The sequence below is a fragment of the Halichoeres trimaculatus genome, unplaced genomic scaffold (assembly GCF_033239565.1).
Source record: "Halichoeres trimaculatus isolate MK-OKI-2021-1 unplaced genomic scaffold, fHalTri1.1 fHalTri1_scaffold_4, whole genome shotgun sequence".
NCBI classification, from domain to species: Eukaryota; Metazoa; Chordata; class Actinopteri; order Labriformes; family Labridae; genus Halichoeres; species Halichoeres trimaculatus.
Window position 1 is genome coordinate 4,849,409 of NW_027437182.1, and position 26,186 is coordinate 4,875,594.

Here is a 26,186-nt window from a genome sequence, read left to right on the forward strand (position 1 = left end):
CTGGACTCTACTCAACCTGCTGCGGAGAGGCACTGAGACTCAGCATCTGGCAGTTAGGGATCCAGTGGTGGGATGTGTTCACTAAACAGGACTTTGTCTCTGTCTCTGTTCCCCAGGGAGCCTGCTGCAAGCCTGGACGCCACCGTGGACTATGTGAAGGTAGGACGAACAACTTTGATGTCAGATTTATTCTGATTTCTTGAGAATTTCTTTAGAAACTCAGAGAAAAGTTGTTGGAAGCTTACTGTGGCTGTGTGCTGACAGATGACCGCTGATATCCTTCTGCCAGCACACACACGTCACACTGTAATCATTTCTAGCACTTGCACACATTTAATGAGCATTTACAGTATCTCTGGGGACTGGTTGTACCGCACAAAGATAAAAGAAGCACACAAGAAATGTGTTGCAGATGTGCCGCACAGCTGTGAGCTTCAATTTGTCGCAGTAAATTGCCTGTGAAGTTGTACATGTTGAAGTTTTCTCTTCATGTTCAAGATGTGAGTAGTTAAGTAGCAGTGCTGAGGTTAAATGTTTTCCTACACCCCTTTGGAAACCCTGCAGAGTGATATTAAAACATGAAGTCTGAGTCTTTTATTGCATCTGTCACTAACAGAAACTGTAGCTCGATTTGAAGTGGTTGTGGGATGGTATTTGTCTGCAGGCTTCACTTCCTCACAGATAAATTTGATGTAATTTCCTTTTGGCTACAAGAAAAACACACCTTTAAATCATCCGTCTGTCACCACTCACTGTCACATCGCTCCTAATCATAATAACATCCACAGCACCTGAGTCCCAGCGCTCTGCAGCCACACAGAGGTGATAACTGAGAGGTGATCTTTCTGTTATCACCACAACATCTATCTGACAAATGATGTTACTGCCTTCTTTACGACGCTCACACTGTGCAGCTGCTGCTCAAACAGAAGGAAGGGGATAAATGCATTTAAAGGGCATAAACACTTGCAGACTGGAGAGGATTTTCAATTTCAAACTTTATAAATACTGACCAGAATCTTCCTTCTGTTTCCTCATCATGTTCTCATGATCTTCAGTAAAACAGAGCCTGACCTGAAACATAATTTAGATGATTTGAATTGCTTTAAGGCTAATTCTTGTGTGAGTGAGTTTCTTTGAATGAGTCTTCAAAATTCAATTATATATTATATAATGACCGTCAGATGAATGAAACGCAAGACATAGAAGGCAACACAAGCAACTACAGAAACTTTTTTTATTCTACTGAAAGAGAAATTAGAAAGAGTAAGGGCCTGTGTCCACTATTGACCATTTGGGTCAGGGCCTGTGTCTCCTGGAAGAGCTTTTGTTGAGAGTCTCTATCAGCTGTGGGATTTTTAAATTTCATGTTAGTTTATATTTTTTTCAAAATACCCCCTTGCATCTTGTAGCATCTCATTTTCAAGGGGTAAGGGCATGTATCCACTGTAGGAATTGCTAGGTTAAAGCATCAGTCCATCATGTGTAATTTTTTTGTTTGGGTCTGTGTCTACTCTAGGCACTGTTGTGTAAGGGCCTGTGTTCACTGAAGGTTAAAGCATCAGTCCACTTGGTAATTTTGGGTTGGGACCTGTGTCCACTCTAGGCATTGTTTTTAAAGGGCCTGTATCCACTGTAGGCGTTGCTAGGTTAAAGCATCTGTCCACTGTGTGTAATTTGGGGATAGGGCCTGTGTCCACTCTAGGCATTGTTTTGTATGGGCCTAAGTCCACTGCAGGCATTGCTAGATTATAGCAGCTGTCCACTGTGTCTTGTTTTTGGTTAGGGCCTGTGTCTACTCTAGGCATTATTTGTAAGCGCCCGTGTCCATTGTGGGCGTTGCTAGGTTTAGGCATCAGTCCACTGTGTGTAATTTTGGGTTAGGGCCTGCGCCCACTCTAGGCATTGTTTAGCAAGGGCCTGTGTCCACTGTAGGCGTTGCTAGGTTAAAGCATCTGTCCACTCTTAGCAATTTTGGGTACAAGTGTGTCCACTGTAGGGTTTATGTGTTATGGCCTATGTCCTATGTGGCTGTTTTTGGTGCAGGGCCTGTGTCCACTGCTAGCTTTCTTTTTCTATTGCTAGCTCGTGAAAGTTAACCCACATAACCTCTGATTTTCGGTAGTGTCCGTTGGGTCTGTTTAAAAATGCTCTGTATGCTTCATAGTCTTTCAATTTAGAGGAAATAAACATAGAGTACAAATACAGATGAAGTCCTGCTCTGTCATGATTAATTTGTTGTGTAATTGAGATGCATACAGTCACATTTGTCCTTCAATTCTGAAATTTGTACCTTCCTTTGATATAAAACACTGTCATACATACATCCTTATGTCTTATTAAAGCTGTGGTTAAAGATAAAGGAGAACTTATGTTAGACTTCTCTTTCTAAAAACTATTTCACGTTCATTGTTTTGACTGAAATCCTCTTCACTTTCTCTTCTCAGCCTGTTGTTTTCTCTCTTTAACTCTGTCTCCTGCGCTGTGTCCCTCCAAACCATCCATCACTCCTCTCCTCCGTCCTCTGTCTGTTAGCTCATATGTTTGGATGCTCACACCTCGGTCCGAAAAGCAAACTCAATCCTTCCCATGAGAGCAACTCGCACATGTGGCACTGGGCCACACACACACACACACACACACACTCTGACATGGCACACATTCAGGCACTAAAACCCACATGTACACAAACAAATTGTGTGTGTTTATTTGGTCAATTTGGGGCTGTGTGTGAGAGCAAACAGTGTGTGTGTGTGTGTGTGTGTGTGTGCTGACCGCAGATGGAGCTACTGTAACCCGAGAATTATATAATACGTGTGAAAGTGAAGCTGTCAGCTCCTCCAGGTGTGTTTGCATTTCCACTGTGGATGAAAAACACTCACATATGACCACCTGCGCACATATACACACACACACACACACACACATGCACACACATACCGACATGAACTGTAACACACTGTACAGTTCACGCTGTGTGTTATTTCCTGTTGTCGGGGTTAAAAGTCCACGAGTGGTGCAGTGAGCCATACATTGCTTTGTTCAGTGTGACCAGGCCATTAACGATGTACAGTGAAGCATCATGGGATGGATGTACAGGAGGAAGGAAGCGTCTGTGGAGAACAATAAGATGAAGAAACTCGACTGAAAACTTTGTTAGATGTTTGAAATCTACTTTTTGACTGATTTGATGTTTAAACTCAAAGAGAGGAAGAAGGAAGTCCATCAGTGGAGAATCACATCATCAAAAGATCTCATAGAGATGACAGAGTGATGGATAAATCTAAAAGTTACTCCATCAAATTTGAAAAAAAGGAAAAGTCAGAGTATAATGATGATAAGGTTTCTAAATGTGCATCCGTCCAACTTTAGACTGAGTGACAGAAAAGTAGCGCCTGTTCCTCCACACAGCATTATCTTTCAAACAGCGCAACCCAGTCCAGAAGATATGTATCTTTTGTTACATCCTTAAAAATTTTGATTAATAGATTTGAAGTTTTGGCATCTTAATTTCATTTTAAGTGATTTTTTAATTTCACTTTTCTTGCACAACTGCTTTAATTACATTTTTATTGAATAAAATGTGAAAAAAAGCAGGAATAGTTGATGTTATTGGCAGTTAGCTGCACTGTTAGAAGAGTTTCTTCTCTCATTCTTCACTACTGAAAAACTAAAATCTTATCAAGTGCTTTTGACTTATATTAAGTACAAATTCTTGTTATACTTAATATGAACAACATTCAACTGGTCAGTCCAGAAAAATGTCTTGTTTCAAGTTATTTGAAGACAAAAATGAGGTCTGAATTGCTTGTAACAAGTTGGAACAATCTTCAAATGGAACAAAAGAAATTTGCTCGAAAATTTGCTGAAAACTAGAGCAATGTCCTTATACAAGTAACTTTTCTCTTGTTCCATTGGCAGATGTTTATTTTTATTTGTTACAAGAAATTCAAACTTCAGTTTTGTCTTTAAATAACTTGAATTAAGACATTTTTCTGGACTTATTAGGTGAATGTGGCTCATACTGAGTCTAAAAAGACATTTTCTACTGAAAATAAGACAAAAACTACTTGATAAGATTTCAGTTTTTTGCTGTGCAAAGGCTGTTTATGTTATTGGCAGTAAGCTGCACTGTTAAAATAGTTTATTTTCTTATTGTTGAGATACACACTGGCAAAAACTGAAATATTATCAAGTGTTTTTTAGGGATGGGTCCCAAATTGGGTACTTTCATAGGTACTGACCGAATTCCATCTGTGGCACCGAATACCCGTAAAATCAAACAATTTCATTTTAAGGCACCTAAACGCATCCTTTAGGCTGCAAGAGAGTGAAATAGTTGGTGAAATCCAAAAGCTCAAAGATTTTATCATTAAACACATTGATATTTAATACTTACCACATAAACACATACAAAAGTACTGAAAATTGGTACCATTGAGTACCGACACCGATAGCCAGGTACCTGGCATTGGTACTGTATCGTTTCAGATGTGAAGGGTACCCATCCCTAGTGTTTTTGTCTTATTTTCAGTGTAAAATGTCTTTTTAGACTCAATATGAGCCTGACCACCTGACCAGTTCAGAAAAATGTATTTTCTCAAGTTATTTAAAGACAAATAAGGTCTAAATTGTTTGCAACAAGTAAAAAAAATCTGCCAATAGAACAAGAGAAAAGTTACTTGTATCAAAACATTATTCTACTTTCAAGCAAATTTTCAGCAAATTTTTCTTGTTTTCTTTTTGACTTGTTGCAAGCAGTTCAGACCTCATTTTTGTCTTTAAACAACTTAAAACAAGACATTTTTCTGATTTGATAAGCTGAATGTGGCTCCTGACCATTTTTACCTAAAATAAGACAAAAACACTTTATAAGATTTCAGCTTTTTGCAGTGCAAGTCCCAAAATGTAGGGCCTGAACTCTCTGCTTCTTTTCCTTGTCAGCTACTCACAAACACACTTTAAAGCCCAACTTCTCTCCTTTCTCTTTTTTGGTGCCATCAAGGTCTCCTAGCTCAACCTGAGGAGACTAACTTCCTTCACTTTTAGCTGTTGTCAGATTTGTGGATCATGTTGTCAATCGAGTAGGAGAAGGACAGAGAGGGAGGTGAATGTGGGAGTCAGTCAGAGGAAGATGAGGGTAAACATCTGAGGCTCAAGCTGAGACCTGGTGCCTTAGGTCACCTCTTATTCTCTCTGCTGAACCTGTGAATGTCACTTGATGTATGCACAGCATAATGTTGGGAAATTCATCTGGATTGAACCCAATCCAGGTCAAATCTGTTCAGGCCACAGTGAACCAGACCAGGGATAAAACTCTTTCTCAATCTCGAGATCCTGCATGAATACGAACGTTTCTGTAGGAGTTTGATCTAATTTGCTTGCAAAGTTTTAGGTTTGCTCATTTTTTTTTAGTGGTTGTAAGTGGGAAAAAGTAGTAAGTAGAACAAGAAGAGATGTTTTTGAGAGATGAGATTCCCTTTTTTGGTTAAAAAATATGATGATTATGAAAGAGGATAACGAGTAAAAGTAAAAAAGAAAGACTGACAGGAAGATAAAGAATCCAAAAAGATCAAGAGAGTGTTTTTTCCTCTTTGGTTCAGAGTGAAAACAACTCTTCTTTGAGTCTCCAAATGTCTCCTCTTCTTTTGATTTCCTGCCTTTATTCCCACTCTGTCTTTGACTTCAAAACATCAAGATGCTCTGCTCTCATGAAACAGCTGAGGGAAACAATCACGCTCTCTGTGCATGTCCGTGTGTGTGCGTGTGTGTGTGTGGTCTTGAGGGTGAAGAATCAGGTCTGGATGTGTCCCCAATAATACCCTACACATAATGAAATGTCTACATTAATAACTTTTTTATTTATTCTGTCATTAAATGTAAAGAGGAGAGATGTAAAAGCGCTTTAAATCTGTCCTGTGCTTAGAATGTAGGGCTATAGATGCTCTCTGGCTCCCTCCAGTGGTTAAACTGAGGTACTACATCATCAAGCTGTATTTTGTCAAATTTGGCTCAGGTGTCAGCCTGTGAGTGAGGCAGTTAGACATCCTAACAGCCGTGTGACATTCATCAGATCACTGTCCCTCTCTGTCAGCGAGCCAGCACAAGGTTAAACCAGGCAAGGAGCCAACCAGCAGGTCAACCATGCTGGCCAAATATCAGCTCCACCAACCAGCCCGCAGGAGAGTCAGGCTGACCGTCGATACACAGATCAATCTTTCAGTTTGTCGGCCTATAAGCAGAGAGGGCAGCAGGCCAGGAGCGCAGAAGGCGACAGAGGGATCTGTGTTTCAAGATCTGATAAAGCTTTTAGTTTATTTAGGTTAGAATTAAAGTGGACATATCATGCTTGTTTCTCCAGACTAGGATGCCTGTAAAGCATTTCTGCCCTCAGTACAAGTCATTTAGTTCCTTCATTGCCCCACAATAGTGTTCTCAATGTCCTCGTTTTAGGCCATTCTGAAGATCTCGTTGAAATGCTCCTTTTCCAGAATGACCTCCAGTAACCTCACAACGTCACAGCCCTTTGTGCTCTGATTGGTCAGTTCTATCAGAGGGGCGGAGGGGGTAGAGCCAGGGGGCGGTTTTTGCAGCATGGCAGTATTTACAAAATCGCCACATTGAACGGAGCAGACTGAGCGAGTTTGCTGTTTGCCAAAACTTGACCGTAAGGCATTGATAGCACTATTAAAATGACAGAGTGTAGGATACGTCCTTTTATATTGGACCCCGAGTCAGACCCGGACGGTTCTGCAGCTCAGGAGGAAGAAAATCCACCTCGACACAGATCATCTCAGGACGCTTCAGTGTGGTGAGTCAAACCGGTACTGTAACATGTATAGTTTGTACGTTTATACTCGGCTCTTGGTGGGTGTATCCCTCAGCGGCGGTTGTGTGACTAACTGACATCACAGAGGAGGAGCTGCTTTATCAGATTACTCCAATAAAAAGAAAGGATCCTTGTGTCGTCACAACCGTTGAAATCTCGCGGCCAACTGGCAATGACCTATTTTCAGAGGCATCAAATCTCGTTCTAGGATAACAGAAAAAATACAATATCTCATTTTTTGAAAATTCAGGGGGTGAAAGGTCTTGTTTTCAAATTTATTATATTTAATGTAAGTATTAAATCAGGGATCAGCATATGTCCCCTTTAAGTTTCAAAAGTGTGTGCAGTTGTTTTTTGTGCTCCACTTTGTCTCCAAACTCTGAACGTATGCGGTCATTCTCTCGAGTCACATTACACGTCTGACATCAGACATTTTTATCGACGCTGTGAGCGCTCGCACAGTAAAGGGGTCACGTTGCACGGCTCGATATGACTGCCACTAAGATCACAGTCCATTACTGATCAATGACCCATCACAAGCACAAACACATCCAGGCTCACTCTGGGTGCAAACAACAACACGTCTGACTAACCCTGATGTCAAACCAGATCTAAAGTCAGAGAATCAGAAAATCAGTTGATGCATTTGAAGCAGAATAAAGCTCAAAAAGTTAGTTTTCCACATTAATTTGAGGTTGCACGATGTAGAAAGCAGTTCTGGTAAATCTGTTCCCACTTCACCCAAACTTTCTCATCATGCTATTTTTCCTGTGCAGTGACTATACGCCCTGTAAAAGCTTGCATATTTAAGGTTATTTATGCACTTTTTAACATTTTCTCAGACGGTTTCCTCTCCTTCAGTCTACTTGAGAGAAACAACAAACATAGAAATAAGAAGCAGAACCTCAGCGCGTCGATTTCTGCCCCTCGTTGTTTTTCTAAAGCATTCCTGGAGCGACGGATGTGTGTATTTTAAGGTGGATGCTGAGCCTAGCTGGTGATTTGGGGCTGCTGTGGTTGGCAGCAGTGTATATATGTGTGTGTGAGTGTGTGTGTGTGTGTGGTGCCCCGGGGAATGTTCTACATGTATTTCCTTTGTGGATCCTCTGAGAGTTCACACTGTAATTAGTGGCACAGTTTCCCGCGGCGGAATATTCCTTTAACTGGATTCAACTCGTGTCTGTGTGTGTGTGTGTGTGTGTGTGTGTCTATATGTTGTGTATCTGTGTTGTTATGTAAGCCTGCTCTGGGTGCTGCATGTGAGTGAACTGGTGGGAAAGCTGTGGCTCTCAACTGGTGTGTGTGTGTGTGTGTGTGTGTGTGTGTGTGTGTGGGAGTAATAGCTCAGCAGCCATTTAGTAACACAAACGACCGGCAATTTATCAGGACAAATACACACACACACACACACATATATAAACACACACACACCTAATTGAGTCTTTTTACAGTCTAGACACAATACAGAAATATCCTCAGCAGTGACTGAACGCACAGACACTGACCATTAAATGTTTTTACACAGTTGTTGTCAGTGTCTGGAGGCTATTTCCTGGAAAGAAATCTGGCCAGCACAGGAAGTGAAGTGATTTCTATTTTTAGTTTGTTTGTAATAAGTAGAAGAAGAAGAAAAAGGGAGCGTTTGTGTGAACAGTGAAAGTAGAAAATAACCTCATTCAGGACTTAAAAACCATGAGGAGTTCAGAGGGTGATGTGAGGGCTGCTTATACCCAAACAGAAAGTTCTCAAAGGATCAGACAGGGATGAAGATAAAGATCAGAGACGCCACAAAAAGACTAATTTCCTTGTCCTTAAATCAGTCATTTGATTCCTGAGTAACCCTCTAGTCTTCTGATAAGAAAACACTTAAAATCAAGCACCTTCTAGTACAGGCTCAATCACAGATTCTTTGTGCAAATAAAGTCTAGTGTGTTCATCAAGTATTGCTAATGCTAACAGAGCTAGCGTTCAGTCCTCCTTGCAGGTGAACGTCCACATGTCTGTGCTGGTTCCTAGTCTCAGATGGAGAGGTTTCATTTTAGTTTAACCAAACACAAAGATATCATCATCATCATCACTTTCTGTGCTTGTTTACCTCCTGGTAGTAAGTATAACAACATTTAACCTGTGTTTCAAACCTGTTGAATTTCCACACAACTGGACTCAGTTAAAAAAAAATCTGCCAATGGAACAAGAGAAAAGTTACTTGAGAAAATGTTGTTGCAAACTTTCCTTATTCTGTTGGCAGATTTTTTTTAACTTGTAACAAGCAATTCAGACCTTATTTTTGTTTTTGAATAACTTGAAATAAGACATTTTTCCGGACTGATCAGTTGAATGTGGCCCATAGTCTAAAAAAGTATTTTTTACAGAAGATAAGACGTAAACACTTGAAAAGACTTCAGTTTTTTGCAGTGTATTTTTAACTTTTCATGTATGATTAGTAAATAGAGCTCATTAAAGACCTGGATTTATGAGGTCTGAGTCCAGTTGTGTGGAAATTCAACAGGCCTGAAATGCTGGTGATATGTTTTCATACTTACTACCAGGATGTAAACAAGCACAGAAAGTGATAATGATACCTGTGTTGAGTCAAACTATAATATGACAATTTTTAATTAAAATAAGACAAAAACACTTGATAAGATATACTTTTTTTGCAGTTTGTGGCTTTACCCTTACTAGCTTTTCACTAATGAGTCCTATATATATATATATATATATATATATATATATATATATATATATATATATATATATTAATGAACAAAATAAAAATTGAGAAAGATTGCACCACCTTTAAGCGCTGTATGATTCTGCAGTAAAAAAAAAAACACATCGAGAGTCCGACTGTTACACTATGAGGATAAGAATATAGATAACCTGTTTAGCTAACTACTAATTCTTGTGCAGACTGGCAACAGTGACAATGAAGAAATTTTTAAGCAAAATCCCAAATAAAGAGAGGGCAGAAAAATCATTCAGATATTCATGAAATATTGAAGCTTGAAAGTTCAGCACTGTGTGTATTTGCAGAGTTGTTTGACCTCAGAGTTTGTCCAAATGCCACCACTTTGTCGATACTCCCTCTTTAAAAACTGAACCGTGTCATTGTATCATCCCACCTGATCCCCCTCTGTCTGTAACAAATGGATAAAGGGATTAAAACCAGCATAAACAAGCAGATTAAATCAGCTCCAAGTGGAAAATCAGTGCTTGTGGAGCACTCTTTGACGAGGCTGCAGGGGCTTTGACGTTACATGTGGAACTTTTTTGTGTGAAAGCATCAAAATATGAAGAGAGGAGACAACAGAGAAGTGCATCTTAAAGCTATGGTCTACGATCTGAAACCCAGTTTGGCTGATGAGACACATTTGAAAAACGCAGCCTCACTCACCCCTCCACTCCGTGTTCCAAGATCCCGCCCCCCAGCTCGTATCGCCCTTCTTCGCCTCCTAACAACACGTCCCCTCCGACAGAGGAAGAAGCCGGCAGGCAGGAAATGTAAAAAACACGACAGTCACCCTCCTTGTAACACACAGTGGTAGCTTTTTCAATTGGACCGGCGCGATCAAAACCGTGAATTAGCGAAACGAAGAAGGTCTGGTGTTGCCACTGCCAGCTGGTCAGAGCAGAGCCGACTGTGGGCGAGGCTTTACCTTTCTCTGCGTGTCTTCACCAGCTCAGTTTACAATGCTAAAGATGTGTGGCTAACTTATGCTAAAATCTATTGACAGAGCCGACCCGTTCCAACCAGCAGCGTTCAGTCATTAGCCAGTACAGGCACAGACTAACCAGAGTTATTCAGCTGACATCTCCCACTGTGGTAAACAAAGTCATTACCTGTTCAACAGAAACTCAGCTGTCTCGGCGTCAGTCTTCAGTCCCAAATCCCTCTGCAGCTTTTTCCACCGGTCGTACATTTCTCCAGTATTCAGTCTCTGTTGGCACCTGTACCGCTCATAGTTCTTCCTTGCTTCAGCCCTTTCCTTTTTCTTTTCTTCGCTCTGGAGGGTAACAGTAACAGCTTCCTGGTCTTGGTTTTCTCTGGCTCCATGATGCTTCAGTAGCTGAGCAGCTAGCTGACGTGAGAGGGGTAGTGGGGAAGGACGTGGCGGGACCATGAGCAGTACGGTGCGGAGCAGGGGAGACAGGGGATTGGATGGACGAACGCACAAATCCAAAATGAGGGAAACGGTGGTTCAGATTGGTCAATTATTAAGCTGTTTTGCAGCTGCCGTACTGCATGAATTTTTTTCGTTCTTTTTGGTTTTTATATTGCATAGATCGGACCATAACGGCCTTAAAACGGTGTTGTTAATAATTACCCAGCTTCAAATTGTAGACCATAGCTTTAAGGCTTAAGATGTCCATGAGTAAATAAGAGTAATGTGGCAAAGCTCAGGCATTAATGATGACCGGAGCTAAACGTTCATAAAAATGTGACAGAAATTAAAAATGTAAACAGTCTGTACTAGACATGCATCGATTGGTACTTGTTTCCTAAATTTTGGGTGGCCGCCCATCCTTACATATGAAACTGATCTTATAAAGCTCTGGGAAGTTCTGACAGCCAGCCTTTGTAGCTTTTTGCTCTGAGACCTAAAACTCAGGACACTTAATTGGGTGTTTCAGTTAAAACATAAAGATTTTATCGTGTCACTATAAGATAAGATTGAAACATTGAAGGTATATGCTGTAAGTTATAAAAAATAAAAATCAATCATCAAAAAAATATTGTCCAATCACAAAGTTTTTAAGATTCTCCAATCTTTGTGAGTTCATTAAAATACTAAACACCTTTTTATGGAAAAAAAAAAGTTTTTATTTTTCAGATATCATGTGTCTACTACAGAGGACATCGGAACGCCAAGTGAAACTGAACCTTGATGGCAATCATTTAGTGCCAAAGAAAATAGCAAAAAGTGGATATAAGAACGAGTTTAACCGTCCATTTTCCTTTTTGTTTTGCTTTTTTGTGCTTGTTTGGTTCCCCTTCTTGGAAAAACAAAGGAAAACTTGGCACTTTGTGAACATTAAATATGTTTTGCCCTTGCAACCGGATCTGCGACATCTTGCTGCGTATGTTTTTTGTCTCCATTTCTGGAAGATAGATGACATGTTGGTGTTGTACTCATCGAACGGAAGGGGCCTTGACACCTGGACAAACCTTCTGTCTTTCTTGGACCTTTTTTTACAAAACAAACTGAAGGTGTACTTTGGATTTTTGCTCCACATTTGACACCAACTGGACTTAGATGTGGAATGCTCTGTCATCTGACATCTGCTTGCCCTGCCTGAGTTTCATCCTCAGAGCTCCTTGAATCATCTTTCTCTTCCTCTGCATCTTCATCTTCTTCATCAGACAACTCAATATCTGAGTTTCTATCAACAACTGCAGTAAAATCCTCTCTGCTTCTGAGAATGAGCCCCTTTCTTGCCATTTGAAAAAAAAAAAAAAAAACAGAAAAAAATGAAGTAAATAACTACTAATGTCCACTACAGAGGACAATTTTTAAACACTTAATTACAATGCTAAAATACAGTAAAAATTATTCAGACAATGTTTAAATGTGTTGTTAAGAGTCCCATATAAAATCTGCCTCCAAAATTTGCTTATTAAAAAGTTTTATACACTTAATTTTCCTCTTCCCATAAAATGCACTTGCAATGATGGACGCCATTTTCCTTAATGAAAAAGAGAAATGCACCAAAGCCCCACTCTTTAACATTTGGTATCATTGAAAAGCCCTAAATGTCCTCTGTAGATGGCATGAGGAGTTTATTCAGTAGTGTGAAGTAATTGGAAGATATTCAGGTTAAGAAATGTCCTCCACAGAGGACAAATTTGAACTACTAGTAGTCAGGAGATTATCGGCCCAAATTGGTATCGGCAGGTCAGGCAACGTAAAAGTCATACAATGTAAATAAAAGTGTTAATTGTTTGTTTTCAAGGAGATAAACCAGCACTCCTGAAAAAATTTAGGTTGGTAATAAATTGAAAGAAGATGATGAGTTTTTTAAGCTTGTTTTAGGACAGTTTGTTGTACAGAAAAATGCCCTGATAGTTTCCAGTTTATGACACATGAACATCTTATGTCTTGGTCTCTTGATCCTACATTGATTTTGTTCATTTTCTGGACTTTTATTTGGATAAAACAAATCATTTTGCAGAATTCTGGTGAATTTTTAAAAATAATTTTCTGTTATTTATTTTAAAGAGTGGAAAAAAGATGAATGTTCCATAGATTTGAATGAATTGTGTCATTATTTTTGTTTCCTTTCACTAAAAAAAAAATAAATGAAACAGAGTTTTTGTATGTGGGTTTTAAATATCCGTTCTTACCTCAAACATCCCTCCATCATCATCTGTGTGTTTTGAAAGAGAGCAAAAAGAGACTGTGGGCCACTCCCAGTTCCTCCACACCTCATTGGCTCTTCTCAGATCACATGGGCTTTCTCCATCGCCCATATATGGAGCAAGGGGCGGGGCTTAAGGAGGGAAAAATGTGTGAGAAAGGATCTCCAGAGTGGAGTGAGTGCTGAGGGTTCACTCTGCAGGGGACTGTGGAGGAGACAGAGGAGACAGAGTGAAGTCATCCTGAGTCACATCTGTGGAGTCTCCAGTCTGCGTCTGTTTCTCTGTGATGGAAGTTTTTTCAAGGAGAGGCTCATTTTTCAGTCGGTGAAGTGAACTAGAGCTGAAGAGGTGAAATAATAGAAACAAGCATGTCTGAGAGATGCAACCTGAAGACGCTGACAGCCGCTCTGTGCTGCTTCTACCACAAGAACTCTGTCATCTCTGCAAAGGTGAGACAGACAGGAGTGTGTGTGTGTGTGTGTGTGCAGATAATGAGTGTTTTGGCGTGTGTGAAGATGCACGTGCAGTTTTTCTCATGCACAGTTTTTAATCTGCTGTGCTTCTTTCTGCCTCTGTTTGACTTTGTGTGTGTGAGAATGAATTGATATTTTAGAGATTTTCTCGCATGCGAGCGCTCTTTTCATCGCTTCTCTAATCTTCTGTTGTGGTTTTAAGGAGATCACAGGATCCACAGGGAGACATTTGGAGAGATTGTTCTTTAAAAGAGGTTTTGCAGATAGAAAACAATCTGAGAAGTGCTGCGAACAGTCCTCACTCTCAGTGCTAGCTGAACACTGCCAGCTGAACACTGGGCTTTTATTGCTCGGACCAGACGCTCTCATAAATGAGCGACTGTGTGACTGAGTGTGTGAGGGAGAGACATACAGCTGGCTTCATCCAAGGCTGGAGCTGGCAGACAGACAGGGCAGTGTGTGAGGCTGATGGGGAGACAGAGATAGTTACAGACACTCAGAGGTAGCAGGAGCAGGGCGATGATAAATTACTAACTTGTGATGGTTTGTCTTTTTTATGACGTCAGTGAAATGAATGCCATTAAGCTGATTGGATGGAGCGAGCGGCCGGGCAGCAGGCGGAGATGATGAGGTTTGTCCCTGTGTGGGTCAGGGCTGTGACTTTATATCTGCTGTGTGGAGCTGGGCTGGTCCCACCAGATCACAAACAGTTTTTATCAGGGACATATCATGCGAAAACAATGAATATCCAGCTATCCACAATTTGATATGAGCCACATTCAACTGATCACTCCAGAAAAATGTCTTGTTGCAAGTTATTTAAAGACAAAAATGAGGTCAGAATTAGGGCTGCAGCTAATGATTATTTTAGTAATTGATCACTCTGACGACTATATTTATGATAAAAAAAATAACATGAATGACATGAATGTGTTGTCACTTAAAGAATCAACAGTTTGGGCAAAATAAGAGAAAATATCTTCTTATGTCATCAGATTAAGAACTTAGTGGGCCAAAAAGGCAAATAAATAAAAATGTGTCCTCAATTTTTTCACCTGCAGGTCAAACAGTTCGCCCCCTCTGCCCTACCACTATCTTTAGCAGCTAACGCTAATGCTACCCAATAACGGTTTTAGAGTGAAACGCAAAAGTTTTGTTGCGTTTCAGCCTCGCGTTGACATGGAAACGGCTTGTCAGCTGACCGAAAATGCAAACTTTTGAAAATGGCCTCCAGAGAAGGATTTTTCTGAAACGCTGTCGTTTCCGTGTAAACAGGAAGCTGACGTTTCCAGTGGAAACGCTGACGTCACACTCCGCTTCCAATACATACACCAGATGATCGGCCCAACTCTACTTCAGTGGAGATCTCCCAAAAGCTGCTTCTGGACAACACAGTTATAGCACCACCTACAGGCCTGGCATGCTTACTACAGCGTTTTCAGTCCCCGCAGATTTTTTTCACTGCATTTTCAGATGAAACGTTGTCGTGTAAACATGGCCTAACCTTAGTCTAATGAACTCCTTGTGGTTTCCAAACGGGTTGACTTTTTAATAAAATTTGAATTTTTCTTTTTTAAAATCGTCCACAATGAAAAAATTAAATCAATTGATGTAATCGATATATCTTCCTGGCGTAGTTACCTAAAAAATTTAGGACGGTCATTTTCGTCACAAACAACAATAGATGAAGCAAAACAAGGAAACATGATAGCATTGGAAACATTTTTTACAGGAAACATATCCTACAAAAATAACTTTTGCACATAAACTTGGGTCTCTAAAGTATTCACACATCCACACAATGTGAAACAAGCCAACACCTGACGAGAACCACTCTAAGGACCCAGGTGTATGACTCAAAGTTGCAAAAAAAACGTCTTTATTCCAGTGAAAAAGTGTAAACAGAAAATCATAGATACTGAAAAACTAGACATGACATCTGTCATCATGTCTCATGTGATTTCACCTCTTCGTATTCAAAGATATCAGCTGTCGGAGTTGTCGAGTTTCTGCAGAATGCACAGAGTTTTAGCTTTATACAAGAAGCCTGTGCACAGTCTAAATGTGGTTTAATGAGATGTTAAGGCGCTAGTTTTGGGTATTGAGGCTAAACAACACGAGAACCATTCATCTAAACTTTAATAAAAAAAACTCTAATGAAGATCTAGTATTTTTTGCTTTTGCTGTTATTATTATTTTTTGCATATTTTGGAGCTTGAACTCCTCATCTGTCTGTTTTCAGCAAACTCAACAAGATTATCACCCACGCTGTCGTCTCTCGCGCTCCAGTTGCTCTCATTTTTTTTCCCAGCGCTGCCAATCCTCCATCATCTCTAGTTTACATATTCCCCCCAACACACCCATCCTCTGTCTTCATCTCTCTATCTGTGCCCTCTCTATGTCTCGCCCCGGGTTTATTTCCATTCTGTCTTCCTTTTCTCCTCCATCTGTTTATTTGGGAGGTCGCCATGAAACCACAGAGAGTTTTTCCTCGTGTTCATGAACAACCCTCCTGACCGGTTTTATGCACTTGTAGGATGAGACAGAAGCATCACTCTTTTCTCACGCTGACCGCGCAGGTGACAGTATTTCATCTCCCAGGAAAACAAAGTCTGAAACTGAAATCACTCAAACTTTAGAGCCCAGTTCTTCAGCAAGGCTTTGGGAGAAAATCCTTTTTGGTATTTGTTTTTTAATCTCTTCTCTCTCAATGAAAATCTCAAACACGTTTCTGAAAGGAGAGCCAAAGCCTCTGACAGCAAAACTTCATCTCTGGAGTTCAGGATAAGAGTCTGGAAACAAACAGACGCAGATTAAGCGTGTTATTGATATGAGCGTAGCCAGAAATGCTTGAAGTGACAAACATCTTTTTCTTCGTACTTGATGAAGGAGTGATTCAATGACTATTGACTCTTATCACAAGATTTTTCACCAAAATCTGACTCAGAGATTCAGAGAGAATCTGAGTGAAGTCGGGTGACAAAGATAGTTTTTTTTTTTCTTTCGAGAGTCTGATCACTTCTTGACTCTACCTCCCTACATATTTTACAATCCCTCAAAAATTACACAAGAACGGCAGCTGTCAATCATCATTAAACATAATGCAACACCTTGTTTTTAACCTCTAATAACTAATGAAAACAAAACTTCAGAAAAAAAAGAGGATCTGAATACGAGGCAGCCAAATGATATCTTCAAATCACCACAACAATTGGACGTGAGAAACATTTCTATGAGGTGTATTAATTTTTTAAAGTTTGGCCACAGCCCATCTGGAATGACTGGGGGGATGGATTTTTTGACCTATACTGCAGCCAGCCACCAGGGGGAGCAGTTTGTGTCGACCTCACTTTAATCCGAGCAAGATGACGTCCATTTTTTTCTGATTTTGACATCTATAAACCTACAGCTTACCTCTGAGATATGTCTCACAAGTGCACCAGAAACAAAAACACTTACATCAATACACTTCGTTTCATGCACTCTGCAAAATTTCAAGAAATTTTCCAGTTGTTGCTCAAACAAGTCAAAGAGTTGTGCACAGGATAGGTAGTTAGATAGATGTGTGTGTGTATTTGGCAAACAAACAAGGCTAGGACATAAAGTTTTTGTTGATTTTGCAGGTTAGGATCCCCTCTTTAACATATATGTCCCAGGTCGCAGATATGAGAAGCCTCATTTTTCTAAGTTTAGACAAGTACTGATCATAATGAGAAGAATAAAGAAAACATCAAAAATCAGGATGGTCATTTTCATCACAAGCATTATTGGATAACGCAAAAACGGAAACATGTTTGCACGAGAAACATTATTTGTAGAAGACGTGTCTTACTGAAACAACTTTTGCACATAAACTTGTGTCTCTGAGGTATTCACACACCCACAAAATGTGAAATAAGCCAACACCTGACGAGAACCACTCTAAGGACCCGGGTGCACGACTAAAAGTTGCAATTTTTTTTTTCCAGTTAAAATATATATAACTGTCTTGTCCAGAAGCCACTTTTGGGAGATCTCTCTTAGGTCGGCTGAAACGCTGTTTCTGTGTAAACGCGATGCAGAAACGCAACAAAACTTTTGCATTTCACCCTAAAACCGTTGTCATATGAACGGCCCCTTAAAGGGCAGTGAGTAGTTTCGGTGATCTGGAAAAGTCTCCCTTCTAGATATATGCCTGATCATAATCCACATTTTAAAATGAGATTATCAGCGCCAATTAAGTAGGGGTGGGAAAAAAAAAACAAGAAACCATGTATTGGAATTTTTTGTTTGGTAATATCAAAATCTTTTTTTTTAATTCAAATTCTTCATTTCAGTCTTTGTTTAAAAACTGGAAAAATTACCATTTTTCTCCATCAGAGGGTGAAATTTTTCTCTCTGACTCCAGTGATGTGCATTTTATTGGAAAATAAAATAAAAAGTCAGAAGATATTATCACCATGATTTAATTCTTTTACAAAGTCAGGTGTTAAAAAAGCAAACTAAAAAAATCACAAAAATGGTAAATATCAGACAATCCCAATATGAATCGAACTGAACCAGCTACCAGCAAAATAATTCATTCAGATTTATTCAACTGGCTGATTATATTATATTATATTTTATTATGTTATATTATATTTTTATTATATTTTATAATATTTTAATATATTATATTATATTATATTATATTATATTTTAATATATTATAATATATTATATTATATTATATTATATTTTATTATATTTTATTATATTTTATAATATTATATTATATTTTTACTTTATACTCGATGATTGCAATATAGTCATTTTATATATCTCACATGCAAAAGCCTGCAATACATTGAGTATACTTGATATATCCCCCAGCCCTATATGGACGGTGACTAAACTACGGTACTAAAAAAATCACAAAAATGGTAAATATCAGACAATCCCAATATGAATCGAACTGAACCAGCTACCAGCAAAATAATTCATTCAGATTTATTCAACTGGCTGATTATATTATATTATATTTTATTATGTTATATTATATTTTTATTATATTTTATTATATTTTAATATATTATATTATATTATATTATATTATTATATTATATTATATTATATTATATTATATTATATTATATTATATTATATTATATTATATTATATTATATTATATTATATTATATTTTAATATATTATATTATATTATATTATATTTTAATTATATTTTAATATATTATAATATATTATATTATATTATATTTTATTATATTTTATAATATTATATTATATTTTTACTTTATACTCGATGATTGCAATATAGTCATTTTATATATCTCACATGCAAAAGCCTGCGATACATTGAGTATACTTGATATATCCCCCAGCCCTATATGGACGGTGACTAAACTACGGTACAAAATTACAGCGTTTGCTTGTTGTCACGTGTCAAACAACAGCGCTACATAACTGTATTGATACCTTACCTTGTCACCTGGTAAAAAGTTGACTTGAAGAAAGAAAATTTGTTCCCAAACAAACACACGTCTGGTTAAAGTCACTGACACGACAGTGTGTGTGTGACTCCGGGCCAGAAGGTGGCGACGCAGTCCAATTAAAACAGATCCACCTAATAGCATCTTCAATGAGTTATAAAACTCAAGGAGCTTTTTTTTTAAACATGTGCTGTTTATTTCTCTTGCTGCTTGGTCATAACTTGGTGCAGGTCTTTGAGTTTTCAGCGGGTTGCAGACGTGTAACTGTCTCTTATGAGGCTGTGCTCTCACAGTAGTTCAGCAGCTTGTTCACACTCCAGAGAGTTAAAAGTGAGCTCTGAGTCTGCTGACCTGATTTCCTCTGGCAGGTGACTCCAGAGCTTTGAGGCTTTGACTGAAAATCCCAAACTGTTGTCAAGAGCTGTGAAAATTCTGACGATTGAAATGTGAACGATTCTGGTGTCAAATAAGACATCTACTGCTGCATATTGTTGAGATACAGACAACCCTGATGATGATGATCTCTTGGTAGATGTCTCTCGCTATGGAGCCAACGCCTCGAGGTCTGAACACAGGAAGAGGTTTCTGTTTATTTGTGTGTAAACAGGAAAGGTGGAGAAGTCCTGGAACCAAAACAGTCAGAGTTATTATCTCCCATCAGCCCCTCGTCTATGAGCGTCCTAATTCAATCTAACAGATGGAAACTGGAGGACTTGACCTTAGATTAATGTGAACTTCAGGAGCTGAGCAGAAGAAATAACTCTGAACATAACCCTGGAGTATTGCAGAAAATGTCACATTCTCTCTGGAGGTGCTGAGAAAAGTTTGAGCTGAATAACAAAACAGCATCCTGGAGTTTCTCCGTTCTTCTCCTTGGAGGTTTCTCCTGCACCCCTGACACTTAGCATTCTTGTTGTGACTTTTCCAAACTTCACCTGGAGTTAATATGACAGCAGGATGGATGTATGCAGAATAATAAGCAGAGACAGGGAGGAATATTCAGGGCAACATGGCGCGGGAGGGACAGAGAGGCTGAGACAGAGAGACAGATAGAGGAGGAGGAGGAGGAGGAGGAAATGCCAGATCAACAGCAGACCATCTGTTGGCATTTCACTGATGATGATGATGAGGATAATGATGATGGCTCTTGTAAAAATTGCTTGATCCCTCAACGAGGATGCAAGTGCAGGCGGAAAAAACAAATCCTCTGTCATTAAAGTGTGGCCCCTCGGAGTAGGGAGAAGTTATGAAACCAGTTTGATGTGTGATCATTGAGCTTTGAGGAAGTCATCTGAAGGCAGCCGCACAGTTTCAACAAACTAAAACATCCATCTAACACTTTTACATCTAACATTAATGACTGTATATAGAGTAGAGTTACCTTTGTATGGTTTTGAAGCCAAATTACCCCAAGCTGCCGGTAGAGGCTATGAGGGACTCTGAGAGACTCTGAGCAGAGCCATGTGACAAAAATATATACATATCTTTCCAGACTCTAATCTCTTCATGGCTCTCCCTCCCGATATATCTTACAATCCACGAGAAAAATAAACAAGAATGGCAGCTGTCAATTATCGTTAAATGTGACGTAAAATCTCGTTTTTAACCTGTAATAACTAATGAAAACTTTTCAGAAAAAAAGAGGACTTGAATACAAGGCGGCCCAATAATATCTTGAAATCACCACAACAATCAGATGTGAGAAACATTTCTACCAGGTGTATTGATTTTTTAAAGTTTGACCACAGCCCATCTGGAAAGACTGGGGAGACGGAATTTTTGACCTATACTGCAGCCAGCCACCAGGGGGAGCAGTTTGTGTGCCGTCCTCACTTTGAGCCAAGCAAGATGACTTTTTTTCTTTTTTTTTTTACAGTCTATGGAAGAGATTTGCAGAAGAACATCCACTTCCAGGCAAAGCATTATGGGTAGCAATACACCAAGGGCCTATATGTGCTCCTCAAGTGTTTGCTATGGAGGCAGCGTGACCTTGAATTGAACCTTCCAGCTGAAGGTCAACTGGCTTGATCACTGAACTCCTCTCTTACAAAAACTGAAAAATAATGTACATTTACTAATGATACAAAAACAACTCAAAGTTGCTGTTCTGCAGCAATGGAGATTGATAAAGCTTTGAAAGTTGGTGCTACCAATTCCTACAGTGTAGAGCTGAACACACCGTGGGACCAGACCCTCATGTTGAGCATTATTGAACAGTATTGTTCAGCAGGAAGTCGTGTTACGCTCTAAAATGAGCAGGAAAAGATGATTTATGATCAAAGAGAGATGGAGCATCAGGACATTTTCAGAAACTGGTCTTTGCTCTGGAGAAATGAGGTCAAAGAAAGTCAAGGTGAGCTCAGTAAGGAGAGTTTCCTTCAGCATCCAAAGACAGAAACTGGGACTGGGACTCTAACAGGAAGAGGTCTGGGCAAAGCCAAACCAGAGCCAGGAGACCAGTTTCTGAGAGTCTGCTGAAGACCAGTTTCTGAGAAGTGACAGAAGACCAGTTTCTGAGAGTCGACAGAAGACCAGTTTCTTAGAGTCGACAGAGGACCAGATTCTGAGAGTTGACAGAAGACCAGTTTCTGAGAAGTGACAGAAGACCAGTTTCTGAGAAGTGACAGAAGACCAGTTTCTGAGAGTTGCCAGAAAACCAGTTTCTGAGAGTCGACACAAGACCAGTTTCTGAGAGTCGACACAAAAACAGTTTCTGAGAGTTGACAGAAAACCAGTATCTTAGAGTCAACAGAAGACCAGTTTTTTAGAGTTGACAGAAGACCAGTTTCTGAGAGTCGACAGAAGACCAGTTTCTGAGAGTTGACAGAAGACCAGTATCTTAGAGTCAACAGAAGACCAGTTTTTTAGAGTTGACAGAAGACCAGTTTCTGAGAGTCGACACAAGACCAGTTTCTGAGAGTTGACAGAAGACCAGTTTCTGAGAGTTGACAGAAGACCAGTTTCTGAGAGTTGACAGAACACCAGTTTCTGAGAGTTGACAGAACACCAGTTTTTTAGAGTTGACAGAAGACCTGTTTCTGAGAGTTGCCAGAAGACCAGTTTCTGAGAGTCGACAGAAGACCAGTTTCTGAGAGTCGACACAAGACCAGTTTCTGAGAGTTGACAGAAGACCAATATCTTAGAGTCTACAGAAGACCAGTTTTTTAGAGTTGACAGAAGACCAGTTTCTGAGAGTCAACAGAAGACCAGTTTCTGAGAAGTGACAGAAGACCAGTTTCTGAGAGTCGACAGAAGACCAGTTTCTGAGAGTTGACAGAAGACCAGTTTCTGAGAGTCGACACAAGACCAGTTTCTGAGAGTCGACACAAGACCAGTTTCTGAGAGTTGACAGAAGACCAGTTTCTGAGAGTCCACAGAAAACCAGTTTCTGAGAAATGACAGAAGACCAGTTTCTGAGAGTCCACAGAAGACCAGTTTCTGAGAAGTGACAGAAGACCAGTTTCTTCGAGTCGACAGAAGACAAGTTTCTTCGAGTCGACAGAAGACCAGTTTCTTAGAGTCGACAGAAGACCAGTTTCTGAGAGTCAACAGAAGACCAGTTTCTGAGAAGTGACAGAAGACCAGTTTCTTAGAGTCGACAGAAGACCAGTTTCTGAGAGTTGACAGAAGACCAGTTTCTGAGAGTCGACAGAAGACCAGTTTCTGAGAGTTGCCAGAAAACCAGTTTCTGAGAGTCGAAACAAGACCAGTTTCTGAGAGTTGATAGAAGACCAGTTTCTTAGAGTCGACAGAAGACCAGTTTCTGAGAGTTGCCAGAAGACCAGTTTCTGAGAGTTGACAGAAGACCAGTTTCTTGGAGTTGACAGAAGACTAGTTTCTTAGAGTTGACAGCTTCAAGCTTCTAAGAGGTGTTAGTGTCACAGTCTCAGTTTCAGTTACTGTGAAGAGAAGACTTTGAGTCACCAGACTCTTAAAAGAAAGACATCCATCACTAAGACAGAGGCTGGACCATCAAACACCACCAATGGACAAATGAAGACAGGAAGATGGAGCTATGGACCAATGAGTTAAAGCTTGAACTCCTAGGGTTAACTGGAAGATGGGTTGAGTCAGCGTAAAGTCGATAGATAAGGTCACTAAAACCACAGCAACGTGATATAACCCTACACAAATAAACCAAAACAGAGATTTAGTAGCTAAGCTTAAACGAGCAAAGGTTGCACAAATTTAAGGGATTAGATGCTTTCGAAGACGCTAGAAATGACATCTCCGTTCCAAAAAATACCAAAGCATGTACTTTTGCAGTCTTCTCATGAAAACCATCAATTTATTGGGACTTTGAGCATTTTTTCGGTAACACTTCAGTGCATTTAATCCCTTCAAAATAATGTAACACTGCACCCTGAGAGCATGAAACATCACTGCCTGTAAACGCTTCAGTCCGCAGTGACGTCACACGTCAGATGAGTCAGGATTGAATCAGAGGCATGCAGAAAAAATGACGTGACAACGCAGGGACCCGTCAGAAACTGATAAGATTGACGCTTTGCCTCTTCCTTTACCCTTCAGAGTCAGAGCTTCTCCTTCGAGGCCTCTCTGCAGCACGTTCTCAGATTATCTGGAGGATGCTGGACATCAGCTGCAGGTCATCAGTGTCATCTATAAATCTCAGGTCCTGGTCTCAGATTATAATACAGCACACAGGGACAAGGATTATCCTGAGAGTGTGTGTACGCGTGTTTGACATGGCGAGGACTCAGACTGACTACACTAAAAGGTTATTAGTTTTCACCTTACTAAACTCTGAACACAACAAGCAGCTTACAGAGCTGTGCGCTGCTCCTGATTGGTCAAAGCACACTAACACTCACACAGCATCACCGTGTCCTGGTTTTGAACTCTGGTATGGGAACCTTTTAAGAGTTAATGAAAATACTTTCTCTGTAGAGTAAAATCCAGGTAATCCAAAGAAAATCAAATCCCTGCTGAAAGCCTTTTGAACAATGCCGTTTTGTTCGTGTTGGTCTGGAGGCTGCAGCGCTTTGACGCTGAGTGAAAGATTGTTTTGACGGCTTGTCAGCAGAGAAACAGTGAAGGTGAGAGTGGACATGAACGGCAGTTTAATGCTCGAACTGCTCTGTATTCAGACCTGCTGAAACCCTGATAAAAAAAATTGTGGCAGAATGTCAGACGTTCAAAACCAGTAACATTTTCCCAAACTGTGTCTAATCCATCAAAATCAAACACAGTCTTGTGATAGGTTTTTTTTTGTGATCAAATTTTTATTTGCTTCATGTTTCTGCCTCTCAGCGTTATACGTACAAATATATTTATGCACAATACAAAAATAGATTCCAAGTTGTAAAAAATTTACAAATGTATATAAAAGTGCAGTAGGTGAAGATACAGATATTGTAATCATAACCGGAATACAGATTAAAGGTATAATCATTTACAATAACTGTCAAGGCGGTAAAAGTGTATAAACAATCAAGAAAACATAAAAGGAAAATATTAATGTATATAAATAAAGTAAATTAAATTAGATAAACCTCACAAATAATGAAAAATAAATTAAATAAATTAAAATAGAAAAAACATTAAAACCCAGATCAAGACTCACCCATTCCCCAGATCCAGATCCATAAAGTTCAGTCATATGTTACATCGGAAGTCCACGGAGGTTAGTTAAAAGTGCATCCCACGCCTTTATGGCAGAGTCTTTCACTCCATGAACTTTGGCTATTGATAGCTCAGAGATCCTGTTCGGCACATATATGCCTAATCCTTAACTTTCTACTGGCTTTCCAGTGTAGAAGCAATGCATTTTTTTAATGCCACATCTATCTATTCCTCAAGTATTACATTGAACAGTAGGCTGATATAAAATATAAGGGTAAAGTCGAAAACATAACAAGGGTATCATACCCTGTGTGTGGCTAATACCTTACTTTTATTGACCGGGTACGGACCGGTAGAAAGTTAAGGATAAGGCATATATGTGCCGAACAGGATCTCTGATCCGTGCAGGACACAGGAGCCACCACACATCCATGGGAGTCGTCTGCAGGTTGGAGGTTCTTGCGGGATTTCGAAGTAGCTCGATACTTCAGGAAAAAAAATTACTCCTTAAAAACAGGAAAAATGTTCTGTGAAAACAGAAAAAAAATTACTCATAAAAACAGAAATAATAATAACAAAAAACAGACCAATAGAGAAATATTTATCAGAAAAAAAATTAAGTACCACAAAAAAATTACTCATAAAAACAGAAATAATTATAACAAAAAACAAACCAATAAAAAAAAATATTAATCAGAAAAACAAAATTAATTAACACAAAAAACAAACCAAAGAATAAATTACTCTGAAAAACCGGAGTTGTTTTTTTTTCTTTAAGTGAATGCAATACGCTTCCGTAGTTTTCTGACATGATTTCAAAAAAGTGGTTTTCAGATCAAACCAAACCCGAGTTTAATTCATTCAGAGTGATATGTTGACTATCTGAGCTTCAGGGTTCAGTAACATGGATAACTTATAAGTCTAAAAGGAGGTGAAGCAGTGATATAATTAAGGACACACTGTAAGGCTGTAAGGAGAACAGCACAGTATGAACACAGCTGCTCAGAGGGTGACATCATAATGCAGGGCCTTATTAAAGGACAGCCATAAAAACACACTCTCCCCCACCGTATCCATCCCTCTTTATTTCTCCTTCCATCTCTCCCCCTTTACTCTGTCTCCATCTCTTTTCATGAATCTTTATGTACATTACCCCTCCTCCTCTCATCCCTCTCTTTCTGTGCTCTCTCTTCATTAGTGCTGCTGGCAGTGCCGCTGCAGATATAAAAGCATTTTATTATGACTGCTGTAATGAAATATAATCACAGATGTGACTGTAATCAATAACAGAGCTACAGGAAAAAGAAACACTGCGTCTCATTCAGGGTGGACAGGAAAAACAGGCACAACCAAAAATGAAACAACCATCTAATCTACCCCTTTAAAACTTTTAGACACTTCTCCCTCATCCATTATTTCTGCCTCAGACTAAAATGTTGAATAATTCACAGTAAAGTTTGCACATTCGTGCT

General features: G+C 39.4%; 1 protein-coding gene across 3 annotated transcripts in view; it reads left to right on the forward strand.

Annotated features, from left to right (window-relative positions):
- The window catches only part of bcar3 (BCAR3 adaptor protein, NSP family member), a 108,040-nt gene that overhangs the window by 56,801 nt on the left and 25,053 nt on the right, over positions 1-26,186 (forward strand). For 2 of the 3 annotated variants that reach the window (XM_074668070.1, XM_074668071.1), the window contains one exon: positions 117-159. In XM_074668070.1, the coding sequence (XP_074524171.1) occupies positions 117-159 (43 nt within the window). Of the gene's footprint in view, positions 1-116; positions 160-13,386; positions 13,640-26,186 lie in introns of those variants that run through there. The other variant, XM_074668072.1, reaches the window with a different exon arrangement.